General features: G+C 46.8%; 1 protein-coding gene across 2 annotated transcripts in view; it reads right to left on the bottom strand.

Moving 5' to 3' along the window:
• LOC138569222 (uncharacterized) overlaps window positions 1–24,418 on the bottom strand; it is a 165,993-nt gene extending 141,575 nt beyond the window's left edge. The window contains exons 1-2 of one of the 2 annotated variants that reach the window (XM_069647014.1): window positions 23,939–24,418; window positions 8,594–8,614 (exon numbers count right to left, since the gene is read on the bottom strand). In XM_069647014.1, coding sequence (XP_069503115.1) covers window positions 8,594–8,614; window positions 23,939–24,260 — 343 coding nt within the window. In that variant the 5' untranslated portion in view covers window positions 24,261–24,418. The remainder of the gene's footprint in view (window positions 1–8,593; window positions 8,615–23,938) is intronic. The other variant, XM_069647013.1, reaches the window with a different exon arrangement.
• Window positions 24,419–24,659: the final 241 nt, after the last annotated feature.

The following is a 24,659-nucleotide window of genomic DNA, read 5'->3' as shown; positions in this document are numbered from 1 at the left end:
CCCCCTTAGCCGCAACCCTGTTTAATTTCTTCATTGAAGATGTGAAAGAGGTTCTGAAAGACAAAACATTTTTTCCTCCTCGAACCATGGGTACAGAAGTAGGCTGGCTACTATATGCAGATGGCTTGGTCCTATTGGAGATTACCAAGATGGGACTGCAAAGAAAATTGAACATCTTGCAGAAATATGTTGATAGAAACCATCTGGAAATTAATGCTGGCAAATCTTAGATCATGGTGTTTGGGGAGTTGAGAGGAAGAGAAAGACTAAAGGAAAGCTGGGTATTGGACGAGAATTCACTATACCCAGTTAAAGAACTGAAATACCTGGGTGTAATTGTAAATGTATACAAAGGATAGAGGCCATGGGTAGAGAACCTGGAAAAAAAAGCACAAGGAAGAGCAATAGATCGAAGGTTTGGAAAATTTTCATTGCTACCTATCCTGAACCATTATAAGAAAAAAGTGACACAAGTGCTTATCTTTAGTGGGGAGGCTTGTTTGGAAAAAGGGGGCGTGGCTAAGGCGGACATGTAGAGGGACGTGCTCGGGGGAGGGGCTCCTGTGATCCTGTGTCGATCAGTTGGAATAAGAGTGTGTGCGGATCCCTGCCGGCGTTGAAAAACAACATCCCTGCCTGTGCTAGTAGGGAGCACACTCGCTGATCATTTTGGACATGTGCGTTGCACTGCTACGAAGATCCAGGCGTTTGATTTTATGAGCGCCGGCGTGGATTGAGATGCAAAATGGCGGCGCAAACAAAGGGAGCTTCGGGACATCTGTAGATGTCGCTGCAATAACGGAGCGTGAGCCCCACTGACCGATACAGCACCCTAGGACGTGTGCACCCCGAGCGGGCGCACACACAGCTGGAGCCTAACAAGATCTGCGGATCGAAAAATCAAACTGATGGCGGGCGCCGACCCGCAGTGAAGCCGCTGATGGAAGCCGCCTGAGACACATTTTATCAACATCTCCGAAGAGACGAGCGAACGAGCGCTGCGCCTGGAGAATGGTGCCGGCAAGCAGGCTGGCTACAAAGTAGCAGTGGCCCCTGGGATTGGAGTAAGGGGAAGTGTAGCAGTGGCAGCACACTGGGACACTGGAGACCTGATTCGAACACTAAAGGGGCTACCTACAGCTCCGCACAGAAGCCCCACACGACCCATAATGCAGTAAGCTGTGCTGCCCGTGGGAAGTGTGGTGGCCAGTGCTGTGAGGCGTGCCAGTACACTAGAAACCAGGCACACTTTGGAGGGCCATATCCTAGAAGTACAGGTGGCATTGCACCCAGAAGCTAGACAACAGAAGAGACCAATCTGGGGCAATTGCTGTTCCCCAGACACAACATAAGGCTGACTCCCCAGCTGAGGACTGCGAAGCCAACATTTTCGGGCGGGACTGTGGACTGGACAGCCCCGGGGCCGACAAGAGTGTCGAAAGGGGAGTGCGCTGGGCCACTGGGTGTACATGAACACTGGCCACTGAAGGATTACAGAAAAGACAAGTGGTGCTGCACGGAGGGTGCGCAGATACGTGGGAGGACGCAGCCCATTCTGGAAGGGGGGCAAACAAAAGGCCACACCAGAATACAGCTGTAACAGCCCCTGCAACGCCAAGAGTGGCCCGACGCCACGCAGACTTTTTGCACGAAGGGTGGCACAGCTGGCTCACACCCGCACAATATAGCATGGCGTCTTCTAAAGTGGTCAGACCCAGGAACAAACAACCCACGCTGGAGGCCTATGCTAAATCGACCCCCGGTGCTGAGGGGAGCAAAAGCAAGGATACCACTACGGCAGTAGCGGAGACACCGGGCCCGATTCAGGAAGTGCTGGCGCCGATAGCGGATCTGAAAATTGCCTGGGAAACCAAACTGGGCCTGGCAATGACCGAACTGAAAGAGGGCCTGGACCTAAAGATCGGAGCAGTCCAAGAGGAAGTTAATTTGCTGAGACAGGACGTGCGGACGCTTGCTGAGCGTACTGGAAACTTGGAAAAGGAAGTGGCCCCGAACACAGCGGCATGTGCCGCCCACGGGTCGGAACTCCATGCCCTTGTGCAGAGGGTAGGCAACTTGGAAAGCAGGGCGGAGGAGGCAGAAGGGCGCGCCCGGTGCAATAACATTCGTATTGTTGGCCTGCCGGAAGGAATAGAGGGTCCTAATCCGACAGAATATGTGGAAACCATGCTCCTGCAGGAGATAACTGGCGGTGCATTGACCCAGGGGTTTGCAGTTGAGAGGGCTCATAGGGCCTTGACGAGGAGACCGCCCCCAGGAACTCCCCCGCGGCCGCTGATTGCTAAGATTCTGAATTACCGAGACCGGGAGAAGATACTTGAATTTTTCCGGAGGGGAGGGAAGATCGAAAGAGGGTCGGCGACAATCACGGCGTACCCGGATTATACTTTGCACGTGCAGCGCAGCAGGATGAACTACGGGGCGGTGAAAAGGAGGTTGAAAGAGACAGGCCACCGTTACATGTTGCTCTACCCAGCCAAATTGAAAGTGTTCTACAAGAACAAAACCCTGTTTTTTGAAACGCCGAGAGATGCAATGGACTGGCTGGACATGCAGGGTCACCCCCAAGAACCGGATGTCCAGACGGGAATCGCAGGAGATAAGTAGTGCGCAAATGGGCCATCTCTAGTGACGTGGCTCAGACATTGGGACTTGAATATAGCGTTTTAAAATAAAGCTTGTGGGAATGTGTTGTAACAAATATGGGCCGGTGGGACCCGTGAAATGCAATAATCCTAGTTCAGGTGAGCGGGAGCTCCTGGAGGGCAATCCTTATACCCCTTAGTAGTATATTTAGTTAGGTCACTGGTAGTACGGTGACGACCCGCGGGATCCTAGTCCTCGTTTACGGGATAGGAACAGACGCGGGTGGGCCTGAGATCCAGGGATGGAGCTGGGCATTTGTTGGGGCCGGGTAGGGTGGGGAAAGGGGGAGGGTTGTGTGCAGTGGGGCGGAATTGGGGACAGGGGAGGGGGAGAGTTGTTGAGGTTGGGAGGGAAATGAGTCGGACAACGGGCCATTGGGGAAGATATTGGAGGGAGAGGTGGGGGGGAGCACATCGAGTAGATGGCATCGGGTAATCTCAGAGTGGTGACCTGGAATGTGCGGGGCCTCAATAATTACTTAAAACGTAACAAAGTGATGATGTATCTAAGAAGAATGCGTATTGATATAGCCTTGCTACAGGAGACTCACCTCACCAGGGAGAGGTTGGAGGTGGTCAGGAGAAAATGGAAGGGTAAAGTCATAGGTGCCACATACTCGGCATATGCAAGAGGGGTGATCACTTGGGTGACACCGCACGTGGCGTTCCAGCTGCTTAGCTCGACAATAGATCCAGAGGGCAGAACGGTGGCGGTGGCAGGTCTCCTGGAGAGTAGGGAGGTGAACATTATAAATTTGTATGCCCCTAATTTTGATACGGCTGCATATTTTAGATCTCTGGTAAAATTAGCCCCCTGGTGGGTGGCGCGATGGTGTGGGGAGGAGACTTCAATTGTACCCTGAACCCTGGGTTAGACAGGTCGGACGAAAAATTAGTAAAGCCGGCACCAGCAGCTAAAGCGCTGAGGGCATTGTTGACGGACCTCGGTCTGGTGGATGTGTGGAGACGGCTACACCCAATGGATAGGCAATACTCGCACTATGCAGCACAACATGACCTGCACACGAGGCTGGACTATGTGTTCGCCACTGCCGAGATAGTCAGAGAATTGGTGGGCGCGGATTATAAAGCCCGGGTATTATCTGACCATTCGCCTTTGGTAGTGGAGTGGCTACAGCAACCCGCCAGAGCGCGAATCCGGACATGGAGGCTCAGATCCGAGGCGGTACAGGATGCAGGATTCCGAGAGGATCTGAGGGAGGCCATCGAGGAATATTTTGAAATTAATATGGGCAATGTACGCTCTGTGGGAATGGTATGGGAGGCATTTAAGGTGATGATACGTGGGGTAGCTATATCTAAATCCAAAGGACTCCAAGGGGGTATTGAACGGGAAATACAAGAAACAGAAATAAAGCTAGAGCGCCTGATACAAAGTGAGGGGACCATCCGAGAGAATAATGTTAAGATAAGGGACTTGCAGATGACTTGTGGTGAACTCTGGGACAGACTATGTAAACTAAATTATAAGAAATATACAGAGAGGCTACATGCAGGGGGGGATAAGACGGGTAGACTACTGGCCTGGTTATATATAAATGAGGCCCCCCGCTCGGTGATCAGAGAGGTTAGGAACGCGGAAGGGCAAATCTGTAATACCCAGGAAGGGGTAAGTGAGGAGTTTCTTAAGTATTACAGACGATTATATGAGGACACAGGAGAGGATATGAATCACGAAATATTGGAAACAATAGAGGATCTAGGGCTGCCCACCTTAAATGACCTAGAACGCGCAGATCTTGATGCCCCCATTACTTCAGATGAACTGGAGGAGGTGATCCAACACCTGCCCACATGTAAAGCGCCCGGGTAAGATGGGCTACCCAGTGAGTTTTATAAAAACGTATAAGAGGGAGTTACTCCAGCTGCTATTGGCCATGTTGAATGAAGGCTATGAGCAGGGGGAGCTGGCGGCGTCCCTCCGTGAGGCAGTGATCATCCCGCTCCTGAAACCAGGCAAGCCAGATGTGGAATATGGGTCCTATAGGCCCTTGTCCATGCTCAACCAGGATAGTAAAATACTCACGGCAGTGCTGGCCAATAGGCTAAAGAGGGTAATAGGCAAGTTGATACACCCAGACCAAACAGGCTATGTCCCCGGTAGAAATATCACCGACAATCACAGGAGGCTGCACCATATCATTGACCAAACTGAGGGGGACTCGGGCGAGTTGGCTACCGTGTCACTGGACGCGGTTAAAGCCTTTGATTCGGTGCGGTGGCCATGGTTGAAAGCGACCCTGAAAGGATATGGAATGGGACCAGGATATATCAGATGGGTCCAGTTGTTATATAGCTCCCCGACTGCTAGAGTGAAAACAGGAACCATAATTTCAGACAAATGGCAGCTCAGTGGGGGGACCAGACAGGGATGCCCTGGTCACCCATGTTATATATCCTGGCATTAGAGCCACTGGCAATATGCTTGCGGCAACAATACGGGGAGGAGGGGATCCGTACAATAGGGGGCACACACCTGATATCATTGTATGCAGATGATATGCTCCTTTACTTGCGCTACCCGGAGGAGAACCTGCAATATGTGCGAGAGGTGATGGACCGTTATGCCACCCTCTCGGGCATATCGGTGAATCCCGGGAAGTCTAGCTTCTTCTCTTTGGGAAGGTATAAGAGTACCCCGCTGGAGAGGCTACCCATCCTGCAGATACCCTGGCAGACTGTGACATTCAGGTATCTGGGCGTAAACATTTACCATAGGATAGCGACAGAGCACAAACATAACACAGAGAAAGCAATTGAGGGAATTAAGAATAGCATGGTGTTCTGGTCTAGATTACCCCTAGCCATGATGGGGAGAGCAGCTCTGCTCAAAATAGTGGTCTTGCCCAGGCTCTTGCATTTTTTGGTGAATATTCCGTACTTAATCCCCAGACGATTTTTTGTGAAACTTCATAGCATGTGCAGGGGCTTCATATGGGGCAACTCCAGGAATAGGGTGGCCTGTGGAAACTACAAAACACATTTGATAAGGGGGGCATAAACCTGCCGAACTTTGAGCTGTATTACTTGGCGGGACAGTTGTTGTATGTGGCTAGGTGGTTGTCTGCAGAGGACTCGGCAGAAGCTAGGCTCCTACAAGGTGATTCGGCTCCATACTTTTTGAAAGAGACAGTGTGGCTGCATAAATCTAAATTTGCGGGGATGGGGAGACTATTGGAGTTGGGCTGGGAAGTTTGGCGCAGAGCATGGAGAACGGTGGGTGACTCAGATCCACTCTCCCAGCAGTTCCCGCTGGTGGTGCTATGCGGGGATGACCCCCAACTGTTCAAAGCGGTCCGTAGATGCTGGGAACCGGTGAGCTTAGCCACCCTTGGAGATATATGGCAGGAAGGGGAGGCACTGGAATTTCAGAGGATTCAGGAGGAGACAGGGGTGCATAGGGGCCAATACATCACTTCTATCAGGCTCATGAAACGGGTGAGGGAGAGGTGGCCTGAGACGGCGTTAGCGGAAGAACCTGATGTCACCCTGGAAATGATGTATGATGTCTCAGAGGGGGGGCATGAGATATCTAGGATATATGAGCTCCTGAGGGCCAAGGTAGAGAAGGAGCTGTTCCAGCTCAGGCATGACTGGGAGGAAGAGGTAGGAGAACCCATGACAGAGGGACAGTGGGATAGAGCTCAGAGGTATAAAAAAGTGTCTCGGAATGCGAGACTCCAGCAGATCCAGCTGTATGTCACCCACTGAGCTTATTTGACCCCTGGAAGAATAGCCGGGTTTGGAGGCTCGGCTATACAGAAATGCCCTAGGTGCGGGGAGGTGGAAACGGGGCTGTTGCACATGTTCTGGGCCTGCCCTGAGGTGCAGAGAATCTGGGAAGAAATAAGGATGAAAATGGCCAGTAGAGGAGTGGTGCTTGACGTGGGATCTGCTTGGGCATATATGCTAGGGAGTTTCCCCAGGCCCCGTACTTCAAAGCACATCAGTAGAATGAAGGACCTGGCCTATATCCTGGCCAAGCGTAGAATTGCTATGTGCTGGAAAGCAGCCCACAGGCCTAGGGTGGAGATATGGTGGGCGGACCTCCTGAAATGGGCAGATGCAGAAACTGCAGTATGGTTTGAAGCTGTCACCAAGGGGGGAGAAGAGGAAGTGGGCCCCCTGATTGCCTGGAGGCAGCTGGTGACCTCAATGACAAACCCCCACCGGGTCGATCAAGAAATAGCAGAGGAGTTGACAAATACTGAGATTCCTGAAAACGATCATGTAGATGGCACGGATGAGACGGCTCGAGTTTATGGGGAGGGTGGGGGTGGGGGGACGAAGGAAAACACTGTATAATGTGATTATAATGTGATGCTTAAATACTGATTATGAACGTCCTAAAATGTTTGGTGTGTTGGTTATATAAAATAATAGAAATTGTTTAAAAAAAAATAAAAAGCTTGTTTGGGAATTACAAGAAGAAGTGTAGGACGCCTGGAAGGCTATTTTTGGAAAATAATTTTACAGCTGCCACAGGTGGTCCCCCTAGCTATGATCCGCCACGAGTTAGGTTTAACCACCCTACAAGCAACAGTTCAATGGAATAAACTCTCATTGTTCAGAAAAACAATCCTAGAGGAGTGTCCCCCACAATTTGAAGTGCTTAAGAGCAGAGAGAAGGGTGGAGATGAATGGGCTCTTAAGCAATGGAAGAAGGACTGTGAAAACTACCTCCTAAACTTGGGTACATCTTTGGAAACCCTTTGTAAAAACCCAATGCTGGTCAAGAGGATAATATGGGCAGATGATTGGAGAATTACAGAGGAGAAAAGAGCGGCGTCGAGAACTCATACTCTTTCAAGAAGCAATATTGGACATTTAGGTTTAGACTGAACCTATTGCACAATAAAACTACATTGAGGAGGTATGATAAACGAGAATCAGACAAATGTCGATAATGTGGTACCCAGAGCGAAACATTAAAACATCTTAAGTTTATTCTGCCCAAAGCTGAAAGACTTAATATCAATTCACCTCCTTGGAGAAATATATAAGAAAGCTGGACTAGATGCTGTAAAATGGTGGGAGCCGATGTATGGAGCAGAAGATGAAAGAGTCAACTGTGCCACAGTGAATTTCTTAGAAGCCACCTTGAACAAACTGAAAGAGAATCATTGGGACTTAGAGGAAATGAATACAATTTAAGGAAATGAAGAGAGAGTTTGCAGCAGAGAAAGGATGAACATTTTTATATTGAAACCAAAAGGGAATAATGTGATTTTTTAGGGGGTGTGGAGGGAAGGAGGAACATTTGATGCGAAGTGTGAACACGTTTGTAACAAACTAAATGCACAAAAATAAAAAAATAAAAAAAATAAAAAACATACAGATGGTGTCAAATGGGAGGCTGAGTGTAGTGCTCTAGCTGGTTCCATGTGTTAATATCCCCGCAAAAATATCACCCCCGCTCCCACAAAATATCCTCCCCAAAAATATCGCTATGGCGAGACAAATGGCCATATGTATGGCGATATTTTTGGTGAGGAGATTTTGTAGGGATACCCTTTAGCTGAATGAAGTCTCTGTTTTCCCAGAACAACCAGCTGATAAAAGAACGTTTTCTACTTCATTGTAGCAGGGCCGTTGTCATATATTATCAAGTGATAGCACATTGTTTAAATAGTAGGTGGCCTCTGCCCTTGAAGGGAATTTATATAGCTGGAGTCTTTGATCTCACTGTGGTGCAATGCTAAATCTGTGTCACACACTATAATGTTTCTACTAAGAATGCATGTGAAGCATTCATTCTACTGCCAAGCATTTCTAACATTGAAGGGACAATGACATATTGGAACGTTCTGTTGGTATAATTCACTATTTTGTATTTAATGATAAAGCCCAGATCAACAAGGATAACCAACAACAGTATACAAATATATTGAACAAGTCACACTTACTAGATGTTATCGGCTCTTCTGCTGCAATTGACAAAAAAAAAAAGAAAAAGTGTAAGTAGTTGCTTCACGATTTTGTAGCGTGTGAAGGACAAAGGCAGAAGGAAGGCAATGGGGCACAATACAAAGCTGCACTAACCGCCTTTAAAAGAGCAAGCGCTTTTGAGTCACTTCGCCACAACAACATGCAGTCTGTCTGCAACAAATTTAAATATACAGATATCGGTACACATATAAAACTATAACACAAAAATGTGTATGCAGAGCCTATTCTTGACTATGTGTGAAGCTGCAACTTTGCGACAAAATTTAAGGAAACATAGTTAATGTCCCCCCTGTGTTAAGTACAGCAAGGCAGCATCAATACACTAGTAGGTACAGCGCACTTCAGTTGTGAGGGATCCAAATTCCTCTCAAACAAGGTCTTCAGCCCTTTCCAACAACTCCACCGGTTATTTATTGGCAGTGAAGTCTGACCGAAGCCTGCACTGGTTTTAAAACAGACTATTTTTAATACAAAGCTATCCACCCAGGACAGCCTAAAAAACTGAGGAGCTCATGTTCTATGAGCACGTAGCGTAAATAAATTACATAAAAGCCTTGTGTATGACTTTTACGCCATTCGTTTACCTTACGGCTCATATTCAATTTTTGTATGGTGGAGAGAAGGGGCAGGACATAACTTGCGTTTCCGCAGATCCTTCCTCTCTGTTAGGCAGAACTGCATGCAGTACCCTCTGGGATCACCACATACAATTAGGACTACAGGTGTAAGCAAAAACCAACCTTTGGTATAAGTCTGTACCACACAGTTTTGTGGTAGTGAGCTGAGCAGCCAGGCTTATCTCAAGAGAGAATGTGAGCAGTACAAGAAGTTACACAGAGGTCTTGCAATCACAGTGGTTAAAGTAGACACTTATACATTTATTACACAATCATTTAGAAAACATTCACTAGAAGGAGGCAACTTAATATTATACACAATTATATTTCAACACAAAACCAATAAGTTTCTGAACAATTTAAGCTCCCCTGAAATAGGAGCCAAAGGGCATTTCAGTCACTTTGAATGGGAAGGCAAAGGCACAAGTTAATAGAATAGATCACAAATACTTTCCTATGCAGCGCGAATAGTTAAAGTTCACCAGAGTACTCAATTCAGTTCAATAGGCCTAGGCCAAAGTCAATGGACTAGTGTCTTGGATAGGAAAGAGCAGTTCTTGAAGTAAACGGTAAAGTCTTCACCAAAGTTCTCAAAAGTAATTTGTATGAAAAAGAATCATACGTTGGGTCACAAGCTGATTAGACCTGTAAGTTGGGAAAGTTCCATGAACTTTCACTGTGAGAGAAGCGTTCTCTCAGTCGGGTTAGCACAGTACCTTAGTATGAAGCAAAAAGATGCAGCTGAAGATGTTGGTTCCTGGCAGTTCCTGCAGATCTCAATGTTCCTGAGCCTGCGTCGTGGGGACAAGAGGGAGGACAAGCGCACAAGCTGGTGTCCTTCCCTCTGGTTAATCCTAACCAGCTTCGAGAATGGTATCCAGGTGGCTTACGAGTTGATTGGACTGACCAACTCAAAGGAAGAAGTTGTCCTTGAAGGGGCTTCTCTGTCAAAAGGGGCTTCGGTGATCCAGACCTGCAGCAGGGCTTCACCGGGCAAACCAACAGTCTAGGAGTTGCAGCAGCCGTCCTCTTCCAGCTCGTCTTCGGTTCTTTCGTTCCAGTGGTCAACTCTGCTTACCAGTCCAAGAGACTCGCCTTTTAAACAGTTTTCTCCCATTCATTCCAGCCTAGCTGCCACTCACCCAGCAGGGTGGCTGTCCTTGCCGGACAGTCAGCCAGCCAATCTCGCCAGAGTGCATTTGGGTATCCTAGGAGACTAAGCACAGGGCGTTTCGGGCACCTCCCTCACTTCCTGCCCACCCCAGACACTCAGACACCAGAGGCGGTCTTCAGTCCTGAAGCCTGCCAAAGGCATGGAAACAAAGGGACCAAACCTGGTTTGGCACATAGAGACAAACACTAGAAGGACCTTTCCGAAAAGAAATGGCGAAAAAAGAATACCGGGACCCGTTTAAACAAAGAGGCTTGAGGCGCCATATTGAAAAACATGGCTCATGCGATTTATAGCTACCGGTGTTCGCGGTGAGGAAAAATCATGGTAGTTTGGTCTAAAACCATTGCCACCAGCCATTTTGATAGAAAAGGGTAGCATTTGACTGCTACATGAGTTTCTAGACACAGAGGATACTAGGTAACCCCTGCAGCACTCTTTAGGAAGATAACGTGTGCTGGGTCCAGGAATTTAAAAATACTAGTAAAGTCAATTTAACTTTACATTCTCTGGGAAACAGTAGTTTATCCCAGAGAAGGTATTTAAACCTTTGGGAAGTCTAAAAAAAGACATCCCTGTGTCACTGCACTGAGGGTGCTGTGTAACACACATGAAAAGATGCCTATGGAGTTATCTTAAAACTCCATAATCAAAGAACACAAGAGTAAAACACACATCAAAATACATTATAGAGTGGGCAAAAGGGCTCACACTCTTTCCAGGTAAAACAATCGAGTCCTCAAAATCCAGCAAAGTTGCTGGGGGTCTCTAAGGTGAAGGGAATTAGCACATTAATGAGAAGTCTCCCTAACACTCTCTGCCATACACAGGGCTGGCCTTGGGGCAGGGCCGCCCGGGCGACTGCCCAGGGCGCGCTGCCATTTGCCCCCGCCATGTCAGCTCGGGTGGGGCATCTTTCAAGTGCTCCCTCGAGCTGGCGCGGTGTGAGAAGGCACGGTAGGCATCCTATTGAAATTAAATGCACTCTGCTCTCGGGAGTGGAGCGCATTTAATAACAATAGGTCGCCTGCCGTGCCTATTGAAAAATGTGTGCTCTGCCCCATCCCCTCACGCATTACCAGGGGCGCCCAGTAGTAGGGTCGCCTGCTGTGCCTATTGAAAAATGTGGTGCTCTGCCCCACCCCCTCCCGCATTACCAGGGGCGCACGGTAGTAGGGGCACCACATTTTTGTTTTGCTACCTGGGCGCTGCAGCGTCTAAGGCCGGCCTTGAACATACAAATGCTCCAACATTTCCGCTGGCATGGATTTTCATGCCAAAGAAATGCTTGCGATTCCTATTGGGTCCGCCTGCTTTATGCTAGAGCATCCATCCTCACTCTCCCTGCCAACGCGAGCATGACAGAGAGCATGTACAATTGAAATGAAACCCTCCCCAACATGCTCTCATTTGTGAGCGCGGCTTATATGGAAAGCAGCGCTCACAAAAGTAAACGCTGCCTGGCATGCCAGCATGCCAGGCAGTGTTCACTGACTTTGCACTGCGGAGTGCAAATGCGAAGTGCAAAAGGCGGCGTACACGCTTGTACACCACCTTTTTCCCGTTACATTTGGACCCGCAGTCATAGGCATTCATTTGGGGTGGCAAATAGTTTTTGCCCTCCACATTAAATTGTGCCTTGCACCCCTCCCACCCCAATTATTTTTAGGATTTGTCAGCAAAACCCTTTGAGTTTTATGGCAGGGTATAAGTCAAAAGCGCTTATTTGTTTGTCAAACTGCTCAATTGAAAGTAAATGATTCGATTACACTGATGGCAATTATTAAGAAAATGACTTCTGGGTTCATGGGCGTTAACTTTCACTATGGGGGACGACTTCCCCCAGCCCTGCCCTGAATAGGAGCAAGTAGCCAGCCCAACCAATCTCCTGGCCGAACAGTGCATTTTACAACACCTACATTTATAAGACTTACAAAGGGTTGTCGGAACCCCTCTACTGAGAACGAAAATGGGTCAAGTACCCTGGTCTATGGAATATCTTCCAGTCAGCAGGGCCTTCAAGCACGTTTTACCCTAACAGTGCTAGAAAAATCTAATAGCCCACTAGCATTGGCGAGTAGTTTTTATGAAGGGTGAGTACAGTTTGCATGATACTCAACCTGCTGAGGAGAATGGGGATGTTTGAAACATTATTTTTCATTTACTGCAAACAAAATTTGTTTGCAGTAAATGGCAAAAACAAGTTCCACTGTGCATGCTTGACATCATAGCACCAAATATGAAGTGTGCTTATGGCGACATGCACAATTTTACAAAATAAACGGGTAAATATTTTGTCACCAGTCACCTTGGGGCAAGTGCATTTTCTCTTAGGTAGAGTATGTAAACTAAGGAGGTAGAGTATGTAAACTAAGGAACACGCCGTGCAGGTATAGTGGGATTTTTAAGAATATGCAAGGCCTGCCTAAATTACTCAGGGTAATCCAGACGTGGACCCCTTGCAGGCTGTGCTCAGAGAAGCACAGCTTCAACTAATTGATGAGGCCCAACAAGACCGAAACAATGGATATGTCTTCTCTGTGAAAGGTACAGTGAGCTAAAACATGGTTGTAGACCGTCCCGGGTGGAAACCTACCCATGGAACAGTTTATTTGGATGTATTTGCTCTCAGTTGAGGGGCTCCCGGACCTTTGTATATATATTTATAAGGAATTGCAAAACACGCTCACATTTGCAGCTAGCTTTAAATGTATTTTTTGCTTTCTACTTTAGGACACGTCACTCTGCCTTCCAAGAATTCAACATCAGATTTGGATCACTTATTGTGCTCAAAACCACTTTATTACCAACATGAAGTCAATGGGGTTTCATCTCCAGCCAGACAAACATCACGCAGAGCCATTTGAGATGTCCATTCAGAAATGTGGAAACTGGGAACATCGCTATGAGGATACAAAATGGTGTCTAAGTAATCTCGGGCACTCCCGTCCCCTGCACACCTTTGTGCTGAAAATCAGCCAGTTAACGGTTCTCCAACTGCACCGTGCAAAAATGGTGTCAGCGCAACTTCCAGTCACTTCAAAGGTTTATCCGTCAGTGGTTGAACAAAATTCGCCCCATCCAGGTCGGTCTAACAAGATGTGCCCATACCGTAGGTTTGATCAGTTTGGCAGAAATTGTCTATCTTGTTAGGCTGATGTTGTAATGCACACCTGTCCAATAGTTCTGCTCATCGGCAAAAATCTGCAAAGTTGTTGCACTGATTTAACTTACGAGTGATGTTCTCCTTGACATGGGTGGAGTGATCGACCTGTACATCCACCGTGCCCCAGACTTCTAAAGAGACTGTGACGCTGAAACCAATATGACTTTTCCACCCTTTCCATGGAGGCTTATATGGGCATGGACCTTGACGATGTTTGACGATAGGTACTTGCCGGTTGGATATTCAGACTTGACTTGGTCCTGCCTCTGTTCCAAGAGTTTAAATACGCCAACCTCCTAAAACGTTTCAGTCCTTCCAATCTTCTGATCCCTAAGGCGCGTTTGCGCTTGGCGCTCAGCGCAAGCACCTCAGACAAGCAATTCCCTTTAAGAGAGAAAATAGTTTAGGGGATACCGGGCTCCAGTGGAACAGGGTTAGGCTCCTTGGTATTAAACATGCATCCTGTGAGGGGTCTACATTTGGCAGTCTCAGATGAGTAATGTATTTGGCAGATGCATTATTGCATGACATCCCAACGCATACCAGAGGTGACTCTAAATGCTGGAACCTCGTGAAGGGTATTGCTGCTAAACCCTTATCTCCCATGGAGAAGTTACCTACTAAGAGATAGCCACAAATATAACGAAGGCAGCTCGCTGAAGCTTCAACCAGCAAGTTAACCCAAGTTGCGCTGAATATGAATTTACTCATCACTAGCCTTACTTAAATATAAAAACAGGCACAGGCAAAGATTGCTAACATAAATTGCATATATATAACTTACAGGGTGCCTCTTACCTCCTACCCTTATGAGGCGTTTTTGGGGGATGAGTGGGGAGCTGGGGGGTGAGTGGGCTATTGCCCCGGGTCTTTTGGTTGTAGCCCCAGATAGAAGCTCAGGGGCTACAACCAAAAGGCTAGCTAGCCCCGAGTCACGACACTCCAGACATTAGTGTAGCCCCAGATCTTTTCCAGACCTAGCAATACATCACAGGGAGAATTATATGATATGATAGTTTATTTGTATTGCGCTTATACACATGGGTTTCAAAGCGCTTCAAGGCAGGAGAGGGAGCAAGGGAAAATACAATAACATTCTTACAAGGGCTTAAGACATCAAGAATGGGTGATTAACTATTGTACTAGGCCTGACAGCATTTCTGATTGACAATTATTTCGGGAAGGGAGGGGGTTGTGGGGGGCAGAGGCATTGACAATAAGTCAATTGTCAGGAGCACCCTCCCAGTATGTGGGCCCACTCTTGATGGCATCCTTGGGTAGTGAGTCCTCTCCTCTTTGGGCACAGCAAACCGTGTGTCCAATTCCCTCTCTTCAGAGTAACAAGTGTCTCCAGCGCATTGTGGCCCAGTTTCATGTCGTGCTCATCGCCATCTTGAATCCTTGCTTGCATTTCTTCTCTGCAACATTGTATTTTCTGACCTCTGCAACTGTTTTCTCTTTCCCCTCTGTCTCCTCCTCTCACTGTTTTTTTTTATTCCCTGCTCCTTCCCCACCCTCCCTTCTTATTTTTTCTATGCACTTTATTAGAATTGTCCCTGGAATTAATATGATTGCAACAATTGTCTGTCTCCTCCCCTTTCCCTCTTAGCACTATCTGAAATGTCGTCAGGCCTAGTACAATAGTCGCTTGCTTTGTTCCTCTCCCCCTTCTTTTCCCCCCCATCTCCCTCGCCTCTTGTTATCTCGGGCTCTACCAGAAATGTCGTCAGGCCTAGTACGGTAGTCGCCTGTCTGTTTCCTTTTCCCCTCCCACCCCCTTCCTTCCTCCTCTGTGTTTTAGCTCTTGCGCTATCTGAAATGTCGCGAGGCCGAGTACGATAGTTAATTTCACATTCTTGTTGATCATGGCCATATTGAATGTCTTTGTATTTTTCCCTTGTTCCCTCCCTTGCTGTGAAGTGCTTTGAAACACATTGTGTATAGGCGCTATATAAATAAACTATCATATCAAGTGAGGGAAGGGAGGGAGGGTGGAGGAAGGAGAGGAACAAACAGTGACTATCGTACTAGTCACTGTTTTTGTCGTATAGTACTAGAGAAGAACAGTGTGTGTAAAAAGCCTTTCAACCCAGTCTCAGCCTGACCCCCCATGCGTCCCCCCGGACATGACAAGTCCATCGCTTCATGCAAGAACACCCCGCTGCAAACAGGGCATGGCAAAGTGACACCCAGCCGCCAGCGCCTGAAACAGGCAGGAAACAGAGAACACTGGCACAGGGTATATAGGCCAGATCTGGCACCCATGGACTAAAGCCCTCCCACCACAGCACAGACACAGGACGCAGCACTGACCAGGGCCGTCACAAGGGTGTTGCAGGGGGGGGCAAACTGCCCCAGGCCTCGCGCTTGTGGGGGCTTCACATCACCCTCTCCCTAGTAGAAAGCAGCACAGTCCACCCGTGTCCTTTAGTCACACGTGGGACTGTGCTGTCTGTTCTCTGCCCCTGCAAAGATTTTGCTGTTTGTTGCAAAGCCGTTTGGCTCCAACAAACAGCAAAATAATGGGAGACAGCAGGGCTCAGAAGTGAGCTCTGCTGCCTCCCTTTATTCAGCTGACAACGTAGACATGCTGAATGACAAGAGAGGACTCCTCTCCTGTCAGTCAGGTCTGTTCACGTTGCTCAGCGTGAACATACTGACTGATAGAGGAGTTCTCTCCTGTCAGGCAGCATGTCTACGTGTCGGAGTGCCGTGGCTGCCTGGGTGCTTTTGAAGGATGCATGGAGGAAAGGTACGTGTTTTTTATTTTAAATTGAATGTGTATATATGTCTATTTAAATTAAGTGAGTATGTATATGTGTATGAATGCGTGCGTGCATGTTGGTGTTTATGTTTTTGTCAATGCTGTGTTTGGTTTTATGTATGCGTGCATGCAAGTTGTGTGACTGGTGGATGAATGCATGGGTGAAAGTGTTAAATGTGAGGTTGTGTGCCAGCCCACCCCTAAAGCAGGCCACTTAATTAAGGGGTGGGGTCATGGCATCAGAGGTGCACATAGGCTAACATTTTGAGGGGCCGAAAGGGGGGCGGTTGGGTGTGACTAACACTTCAAATGTTGGGAGGGACGCAAACTTCAGAGGCTGGGGGAGGGGCAAACTTACTTGTGTGGGGACATCTAACATCTTTTCACATTTGAAAGAGAATATTCTGGGCTAGCTTCAATGTTAGAAGCAACTACCTCTCTCCTTTATTTCTGAAACGTCACACTTAAGAGTTGCTGTGAGAATGAGATTTATCATGTCACCACTTCCCTTCTAAACACTCCCCTGGCATGCAAGTGCTAACCCCACATCACAGTTTCATTTACCTAAAAATGTATGCATATGAATGCAGGTGCTAAATGTGAAATGTTTTATGTTAGTAAGGGCACAGGGCCTTTGTTAACAGCGAATCCCAGGCACTGTTTAATGTCTGTGTCCTGTTCCGTCTGACCACGGCTCTGTTGGTCAGCCCGGCAGGGGGTGGATGACAGTTTAGAAAGCGGATAGTGAGTGGGGCCAATGTCGGGCCAATAACCCCATTGTGCTGTCAGTCTCCCGACTGAGGGATGGAGTCTGGGTCTTTCAGCGTTTGCAGTTGAAATGGGACCCCAAGCAGCTGCCCCCATGCTGGCAGTCTTATGACACAGAAACCTACTGATAATCTGCAGCTTTTACCCACCTTGCTGCATTTTTTTGACTTCATTATGGATTTAAGCACTCCACAGTTGCCCTGGCCTATTTTTCCAATCTGTAAGGCCAGGGGTTCCCCCCAAAAATCACAAAGAAATGGGCCCCCACCAGCCCTGACACATCTTCAACCAGCCCTGCTCCCACCTCCCTCCCAATTCCCTAAACCCAGCTGGAGAGCTGACTAGCTATTCACCTTCCCTTTGGCCAGTACTCTTCACTTTCACCCCAATTCAGAGGTGGTTTACTTTCATAATGCTATGCTAATATCTGGAGAGGTGAGCTATCTAAAAGCTGAGACCAGAAGTTAATTGTATGTTAATATCACATGGTTAGGTTTTTGCACTCTGAATGTTAGATTCTGATGCTGCTCCTTAACGAGTGCTATGGGCTGGCGACATATCGAAAGAGGTCTTCTGCCTCAAAGTGGCCAGAGGCTGCAGCCAGGTCGAGTCAACAAAGCCCAACATTTCGGGAGGGGGCTAGAGCCTGATCTGCTCAATGGTGTTGTACCCTGCTCGTCTTTCACTGGAGTCCTGATAAAAACAAACATTAGCAAAGCCAACAGTTTTGGCTTGTGCGTCAGTATTAGGCATTTGCCAGGCACTGCTACTAGATGATCAGGTACTCGAACCAGTTTGCACCTGCTACCATCAACAGCCAGTTAATACCAATACAGCATTGCCTTTCCCATGCCTACATGAAAGCCCAAACTGTTAGCATTGCCAATGCTTGTTTTGCCTTACACTTGATGCACAGGACTATGCATCGTGGTTAAAGCAAACAAAATACTTGGCTAAATTGGCCCACTTTGAATTTAGGCCAATCTAGCTAGTAATATCACTTATGATGCACAGTCAGCCTCGACATACTTTCTGTGGCATGGCATTTTTACTGGCTCAGAGTCTGTACATGGTAATAATGGCATATATTTGTGCAGCCTGCATGGACATACATGGGAACAATCAGCATGGATATCTTTTTATACTAGCATATGTTGTGTACAAAGGCGGAATGAAATGTTTTGGAAAATGTTCGTGTGCACGGTTAGTGACTTGCAACTAATGGATTTTTCCATGTGCTTCCATACAAAACCAATTGCAAACTGTATGGATTTCTACCCAGTTTTGCAAAGAAAGTGCTGTCAAATGCATAATTTTAACCCAATGTTTCAGAAATGTTCTTGGGAGTGAGAAACCCCCTCAAGCAACCCTTGTTTGGTTTGGGCTCCCTCACTGTGCTCGGTCGATCCTGCATGGCACAAACATTTAAGCCTCTTCAGCTCAGGAATTCACCAGCCTCCACTGTACATCATCTATCTGTCACTGTGTATGGTGTGTGTTTTAATGCACAGGCAGGGGCGGGGTGCTCCTTAATGCTGGCATCACACACCACATACCGTCATGCCATCCTATATATATTATACAACCTTTCTTCAGTAGAGAAAAACAACTTTGCCATAGTTGATTGGCAGTTGTAGTAATAAACCATAATTGGGTTCCTCCACACAAACTCAATGGGAGATTTCTTGACTCCTGTTTGTGGAGGTGCTGCTGCTGGTCCCAGTGCAGCAAATCGTAAGAGGGCCTCACCAAATATTTTGCCCCGGGCCTCACCACATCGTATGACAGCCCTGGCACTGACAGCCAAAACTGGACGCTGGAAAGCCATCGGTCTTTATTTTGGGCTACCAGTAAAACCAATCATGCATAACAGCTATGGTAAAATGGCTGAGCGTGTTATGCGCTCTCTGCTGAGAAGTCCAACTCAGCCTTTCATCCATTGGAGGTCATTAAATGAGTTCCAATTTTGGTTGGTGAAAAATTATTGTATGTACAGATATTCCATGTACAGCAATTTGAAACAAAAATGTGTTATACATGAATTACTGTTATTATCAGAATGCAGCAAAGAGCAGTGACAATTCCACCATCAGGGGAAGGTGGAAAAAACAAGAGGAGTCCTCAGTAAGAAAATCAAATAGACAACCGAGGGGCCCGCCCTCGAGATCGGGCAGAAGGGAATCAGAAACGCGAATCGATCGAGAAGGGCCAACGACTTTAAAGCACGATGACATGGTGAAAAAAGATCTCAAAAAATGGGCATGGATACCGTCCGTACTGACACGCTATGTGAAGAAATAGCAATTAAATCGCCCTTCGGCGAGGACTGGAGGAGCTTCACTAGAGCAACCGCGAGATGTAAGGAAGATGAATCAAGTGATCACCATTGGCTCTTGGAACACAAGAGGCCATTCCCATTTGACCAAGCCCGGGGAAATAAACCTTGGCCAATATGACCTAATAAGTTTGCAAGAAACTTGGCTGCTTGACCCACCCAGCTTTGACGGCTACGAAGTCCTTTTATCTCCTGCCCAAAAAGGAGATAAAGGCCGACCTGTATCAGGCCTTTTAACAGCAGTCCGATCAGGGGGGCCCTTACGAATAGTCCACAATCTGAGATCGTCCTTGGCAATCCAGGCAACACTACTAAAATGGGAAAAAGAGGAATCCTCCCAAGGAAAACTCAGACACGACCTCCTTCTCCTCTTGAACATCTACTGGAACCCGTTAGAAGCTAAAACAAACGATTTTCTAAATACCGTAGAAAAAATACTGACCGATGTCACGGAAATCTATGAAGTGGACCACATTCTGATAAGTGGAGATCTGAACGCCACATGTCCAGGGCACAAAGCACCAAAGCCACTGCAAACTACAACCAATTCATGTTCAATCGCCCGAGGCTGCGCTTGGTCGGCGTTGATGAAATCCAGAGACATGTATAACTTGAACTCTTTAGAAGTAGCCAGTACTACCACCCCTACATGGGAAAGCGAAGGAAAGAAGAGTGTCATCGACTATATCTTCGCTTCTAAAGAGCTATACTGTATAATCTCGAGCTTTATGGTAGTGAAAACCACCAGCAGTGACCATAACTTATTATCCGCAACGTGGCCAACAAAAACACACGCGATCACAGCAATGCCTTACAAGCTCGAAACAAAAGTACAAGGGAACCGGCTGAAAATGACATCAGATGTCCTAATCGACATTACAGCATCCTATTATAGACAAGGGTCTGTTAAAGCTACCCCTGAAAACTTGGACTACTATCCTCTTCTCATTCCATATTTTCGCCCAATGCAAAAGAGAAGATCGGAAACAACTCATCTGCACAAACATAATGAAGAGCTGAGGATAAAGAAAGCCTTCTTACGGAAGGTAATACGACAAGCAAAACGATACCCAACACAAAAAAACTTAAAATTGGCAAATATACAAAAAAAAGGATATAAAGCCTGGCTCCAATCGTCCCGCTGGAAATTATATCAAGAAGATGCTGAGTCCATGTTGAGAGCAATGTGCAAAAAGAACTCACAAGAATTCTGGAAACTAATAAAGTCCAATCAGGCTACTACAGATATGACTATCACCAATAGTGTCCCAGAAGAGAAATGGGTAGAACACTTCACCGCACTATTTAAAGAACCTACAACACCAGAAACTGTAGTGGAAAAACAAAATACATCGCAATGGATAACCTGCTCTGAGCAGGCCATTCTGGAAAAGATCTCCAAGCTAAACAATTCTCGCGCACCCGGCCCAGATGGAATATCCAACATTCATCTAAAACAGGATGCAAAAGCCTGGGCACCATTAATAACAGAAATTTTTCGTAGATGTAGAAACACAAGACAAATTCCTGATTCGTGGAGATCAGCAAACATCGTTCCCATTTACAAGAAGGGCCTGAGAGACGATCCGACAAACTACAGGCCAATAGCACTTCTAGATGTATTCGGAAAACTCTTCGGCTCCTTGGTGCTAGATGAATTTCAGACATGGCAAAAGGAGGCAAAAACAGCAGACCCATTTCAAACAGGTTTTGAAAAGAACCTAGGCACCTCCGTCAACATCATGCTGATCAGCATCCTGAAGTCTAAAGTCCTAGAAGGTCAACCGAAAATCTTTATTGCTACGATCGACTTGGTCCAGGCCTTCGATCGCGTCAATAGAGGCAAGTTATGGATGAAACTTGAAAAACAAAACTGCCCACTATTCATCCTAGAACCAATGAAGGCCTTACATAGTGACACCTCGGTCAGAGTATGTCTTAATGCAGCAGGCTCCTTGTCTAAAAGTACAAAGACAGCGAGAGGAGTCAAACAAGGGTGCCCTCTGGCACCAGCACTATATAAAGCATATATGGCGGACATAGTGGACGCAGAAAATGACACTCGATCATTTCCTCCTCAAATAGGTAAGCAGAAAGTGACACGTCTGCTTTATGCGGACGACATTCTCCTATTTGATCAAACGCCCATTGGGCTCCAGAGACAATTGAATAGCCTATCCTGCTACCTAAAGAAAAATGACTTGGAACTCAACACTTCGAAGACCAAAATAATGATTATGGAAAGAGGATCCAAACAGAATAAACGCCCCCAGTGGTTTGCGAATTCAGAAAAACTAAACACCGTAAAGAGTTTCACATATCTGGGGGTTAAGTTATCATGCAGTCGAATTGAAATAACAATGCAAGAACATCTATTCTCCAAGGCAAAAACACTAGCAGCACAAGCCTTATCCTTGGAACGTAAATTCGGCAAATTTTCAATTCTACCGATAATAAGATTCTTTAAAGCAAAAGTTACGCCAACTTTAACCTACGGAGCAGAGGCAATGCCTTATCTTCCGAAAACATTGTGGGCAAAACTGGAAGGATCATTTTGGCGGAGAGTGCTCCGGTTGCCAAACTCGACTCCAGTAGCAAACATTCGTTTGGAATTAAGTCTGCAATCATTGAAATCAGTGGTGGAAAGAAACAGCTTACTATTCCTGGGAAAGATTTTAAGGCACCCACGCCCAAAAATCTTGGAAATTATTTTCGCAGAAATGACGAGCGGCCAAAACCCCATGCTAACAACATGGTATAACAACCTCCTAAATCGTGCTGCATATATTGGTTGCTCTGAATGGGAAATCGAACACATTCCTGGGAAAATAAAGAAAAAACTAAAGTTACAAGATTGGATTGAAACACTTGAAACAGCTGATGACCACACAACTTCGGCCCATCATACAACCAATACACAAAAGTTGGACGAAGTAAGAAATTATTTAAAAAAGTTCCCAGATAAAAGACTGCGTACAATCTTTCTGAGAGCACGCCTGAACATCTTGAAGACAAATGAGATCTTATGCATCAGGAAACAATCAGTGTCTAACAAGTGCCGGTTCTGCGGAAGTGGGGACATCCAAACCCTTAGACATCTACTCCTTCACTGTTCTGGTACGAGCGACATCAGACAAACTTATCTTCATCCTCACGAATTAAAGTTCCAGACCATAAGGGAAGAGGATTGGTGGAACAAGCTAATGAGTGGAGATTCAATCTCCCTGACTATAGCAACTGCAAAATTTCTGGACAGTTTGAAACTAGAAGAAAAAGACTCTCGTAATCTAATAGGAACCAGTTTCTCCTAACTCAGATGAAACAGAATCCTAAAGAAAACCACAAAGAACAAACAGAACAAATGACGATCTTAGGAAGCACCCCAAAACAGAGCGAAGGAAAAGATCTTGTAAAAATTGAAATTCAATTAAACACAAGTAAAAAAAAAAAAAATGTGTTATACATGAATTACTGTTATTATCAGAATGCAGCAAGACTGTTACTGATGAACAATACTAAGTTTAGATCTGATATCACTAAATATGTTGTACTGGCTGTCAGTGAGATCATGAGTAATCTTCAAATCAACGTGCTTACCACACAAAGCCATTGATGGCACGAAACCAAATATTGTAGGTCACTCATTGTCCCACTACATACAAAAAACGAATGCTTACTGACTATTCCTAAATTTAAATAAGTGCGAAAGCATTTGTTGTCCAGGCCACTTAATGTAAATCTGTAATTCCCTCCATTTGGAGCTTAGTATAGCACCAACCTACTGAGCGTTAGAACACAAATTGAGAAATGGCTCTTTGGGAATAAGATATAACGTACACTGCCTGAAAGCAATATAACTCTTGGGCCACCTCTCTGCAACTGCTTACAATGCCAAGGTGGCCAGGGGCGAAAATCCGCGCTTTAGAAAACCAAAAACTTACCGTAGAAAATGCTACCAAAAACCACTCGTCTGCACACCAAAAAAGACTGCCCCGCATGCAACGAGTACAGAGAGAAACACGACAAGAACGGTAAAGCTAGCAAGCATTAACAAGATGTGGACAGATACGCACACATGACAACAAAACGCAGGAAACAACAGCATAGCTCTCAACTCACACGCTTTTGGCGGGTGTCACCCGCCTTGTAAAGAGTGGACTCACCCGCCAAGCCTCCTGCAGCCCCATTCATTTCAATGGGCCTCTCACCCGCCAAAAACAAAATCGGGTGTTTTCACCCGCTTTTGCGACTCAAATGGTTGAGAGCTATGCAACAGCGGGTGCACACCTGTATAGTACCACAATACAACATACGTCACAAGCGCCTCAGATCATACAGTGCAAAGAGATGAACGCAGACAGCAACCCATGCCTGCACTACACCACGCACACGTGTGCACTGCTTCGATGAAAAGGAAAACATGAGAACGCTGCATATAAACAAGAATGCACACCCCCACGAGAAGGGACAGACAAACTCACGGGACTTGTTGGCCTCGGGCCGACCCGCCTTGTTCCACATCTGGAGCAGCTTCTCGTAGAGGCAGGAGGGCATCTTGACCATCCACGCGCTGCCGTGCTGGGTGAGGTCTTTGAAGAAGTAGTGCTTGAGGTCCCGCCAGGTGACCCTGCACTGCGAGGCCGAGAACTGCACGCCCTTGCCCTCCAGCTGCTGGCTGATGACGCTCCAGACGGCGCGCGTCGTCTGCATGCGGGGCGACATGAAGCGCTGGATGTTGCCCATGCCGTCGATCTCCTCCAGCAGCTTCATTTTCTCGTCCACGGTGCTGCGGTGCCGGACCATCTTGCCTCTTCTGCTCTGCAGCAGCAGCAGCTGTCAGCAGTCCCGGAAGTGAAAAGCAATGCACTGGGGAGTAGAGTCAGCTGGCAACCCGGAGGCAGACTTCTTCGCGTCGCCTTCGCCTTGCTCCTGCTGCTGGTGTTCTTAACCCGGAAGTCGGCTCGGTGTGCCAGTCTGTACCTTAGGTTTAGGCTTCTCCTGCGACACTTGGGGGGGGTTTGTTCTGCGAGCCTGTCGCCGCACAGTAGCATTGACAGTTGTTGCCATTTTAAAAATGCTGTGCTGATGATTTCAAATAATACTTTAGTACGTGGTTGGTGGGAGGTACTTGAAAATTATTGCAAAATGAAAGGCAATATGGGTCCGATAGCCTGAAGCTGGCCATCTTAATCACCAGCTATC

Source organism: Ambystoma mexicanum, chromosome 2q (genome assembly GCF_040938575.1).
Source record: "Ambystoma mexicanum isolate Mex_15411 chromosome 2q, UKY_AmexF1_1, whole genome shotgun sequence".
In the NCBI taxonomy this organism is placed as follows: domain Eukaryota; kingdom Metazoa; phylum Chordata; class Amphibia; order Caudata; family Ambystomatidae; genus Ambystoma; species Ambystoma mexicanum.
This window is presented reverse-complemented; position numbering and strand designations above follow the sequence as displayed.